Raw genomic sequence first — 2,652 nt, forward strand, 5'->3', positions numbered from 1 at the left:
ACTCTGACTTCCATGCTTTAAATATTACATAATTTTAAATACATAATGTAATGCTATACATATTCTATACATACTATACATACAAATACTTTGAAGACATTTCTATATGATTACACTTATTCTCTTTAATGACTTCATGTGTATGTACAATAAACTATTTGATAGCTTACCTATTGATGAACATTTGTTGGTTTCCAGATTTTACTTTCATAAACAGTTCTAAACCATTTACTATTTGTCATTCACAAGAAGTGACAGTCACTTACCCTAGAAGTAGTACAACATACACAAAATATTTACTGAATAAATTAATACAGCAACCAACACCATACACACACACACATATGTAAACATATTTGGGAGATGCTGGTGAAAATTTCTCTGAAATAGATTTTTAGAAGTGTACATGATGAATCAAACTTTACTTGCAAAACCACCCTTGTAAAATCTATACATTTACACGTTCTATCAGGAGACACTATCTTAAAATTTTGGCATACTTGGCTCAGTGCCTGTAGCTCAAGCAGCTAGGGCACCAGCCACATACACCAGAGCTGGCAGATTTGAATCCAGCCCAGGCCTGCCAAACAACAAGGACAACTACAACCAGAAAATAGCCGGGAATTGTGGTGGCGCCTATAGTCCCAGCTACCCTGGAGGCTGAGGCAAGAAAATCACTTGAGCCCAGGAGTTTGAGATTGCTGTGAGCTGTGACGCCACAGCACTCTACCCAGGGTGACAAAGTCAGACTCTGTCTCAAACGAAAAAAAAAAATTTTGGCATACCTGATGTGTGAAATTGATTAGTAGTTTCTTTATTAATAGTAGTATTTTCCACACGTTTATTGGACATTTATTTTTTACTGTGAATTGCCTATTTTTTATTTTGAGAGCCCATTTTTATGCCATTTTCTAACTTTTTGATTTTCTTTTTGTCACTTTATTGGCAGAACTGTCTAAAATAATCCTTTCATGCGCGTTGGCCAGTCAGTAATTTTCCCTTTAAACTTGTATGGTTTTGCCTTGCAGCAAAGTTTTCCATTCAAATTTGTTTACACCGTCCTAGGAAACTAACTAACGTGGGCACTAATAGAAAAAAAAAAAATCCATGAACTAAAAAGATGATTCTTGAGTTTGAAAGTGTGAAGTGGGTCCACACAGGAATTTTTTTTTTTTTTTTTTTTTGCAGTTTTTGGCTGTGGCTGGGTTTGAACCTGCCACCTCTGGCATATGGGGCTGGCGCCCTACTCCTTTGAGCCACCGGCGAAGCCCCCACGCTGGAATTTTTTCAAACAGCGGGTGTCAACGTGGAGCCGCAGGCCCGCGGGGACCGCAACCGCCGGGACAACTGGAAGCCGTTAGACTTCGGGTCCCACTTGGGTTCCAAACTCAGCCGCAGCAGGAGCAACTGCTGGACGAGGAGTGCCCAGGGCAGTTGGCTGAGATGCCAAATATCAAAATCTTCAGCGGAAGCTCCCATCAGGACTTATCCCAGAAAATTGCCGACCGCCTAGACCTGGAGCTAGGCAAGGTGGTAACTAAAAAATTCAGCAACCAGGAGACCTGTGTGGAAATTGGCGAGAGTGTGCGCGGAGAAGATGTCTACATTGTTCAGAGTGGTTGTGGCGAAATCAACGATGGTCTGATGGAGCTTTTGATTATGATTAATGCCTGCAAGATTGCTTCAGCCAGCCGTGTCACTGCAGTTATCCCATGCTTCCCTTACGCCCGGCAGGATAAGAAGGATAAGAGCCGGGCACCGATCTCTGCTAAGCTCGTTGCCAATATGCTGTCTATAGCAGGCGCAGATCATATCATCACCATGGACTTACATGCTTCTCAAATTCAGGGCTTTTTTGATATCCCAGTAGACAATTTGTATGCAGAGCCAGCGGTCCTGAAGTGGATAAGGGAGTGTATCTCCGAGTGGAGGAACTGCATTATTGTCTCCCCTGATGCTGGTGGAGCTAAGAGAGTGGTCTCCATTGCAGACCAGTTGAATGTAGACTTTGCCTTGATTCACAAGGAGAGAAAGAAGGCCAATGAAGTAGACCGCATGGTGTTGGTGGGAGACGTGAAGGATCGTGAGGCTATCCTTGTGGATGACATGGCAGATACTTGTGGAACAATCTGCCTTGCAGCGGACAAACTTCTCTCAGCTGGAGCCACCAGAGTTTATGCAATTTTAACTCATGGAATCTTTTCTGGCCCAGCCATTTCTCGAATCAACAGTGCGTACTTTGAAGCTATAGTAGTCACCAATACCATACCTCAAGAAGATAACATGAAGCATTGCTCCAAAATACAAGTGATTGACATCTCCATGATCCTTGCAGAAGCCATCAGGAGAACTCACAATGGGGAATCTGTTTCCTACCTGTTCAGCCATGTTCCTTTATAACAGAATAACCCAGAAGTTATTCCGTTTTAAAATAAAATAAGATAAAATTAAAAGAAACCTTGCCCCGTTATTTTTCCTTGGTATTTAATGAAAAGTTCAGCAGAAGGTCCAGCTTGCTCTAGTATAGCTTTCTACATCCCACATCAGGTATGTTAGAGTTTATCTGAAATTGGACTTAAACAGATTAAGAATATCTGGGATTTCTTGACTAGATTGTCTCATTCTAGCTTCTTTGATGATTCTGTGAGCCCT

The 2,652-nt window shown here is 41.8% G+C and overlaps 1 protein-coding gene across 1 annotated transcript; it reads left to right on the forward strand.

Annotated features, from left to right (window-relative positions):
* Positions 1–1,443: 1,443 nt before the first annotated feature.
* PRPS1L1 (phosphoribosyl pyrophosphate synthetase 1 like 1) lies at positions 1,444–2,440 on the forward strand. Its single transcript, XM_053609612.1, has one exon. It carries the CDS (start codon positions 1,444–1,446, stop codon positions 2,398–2,400), a length of 957 nt encoding a protein of 318 aa, XP_053465587.1. The 3' UTR covers positions 2,401–2,440.
* Positions 2,441–2,652: the final 212 nt, after the last annotated feature.

The sequence above is a fragment of the Nycticebus coucang genome, chromosome 11 (assembly GCF_027406575.1).
Source record: "Nycticebus coucang isolate mNycCou1 chromosome 11, mNycCou1.pri, whole genome shotgun sequence".
NCBI lineage: Eukaryota > Metazoa > Chordata > Mammalia > Primates > Lorisidae > Nycticebus > Nycticebus coucang.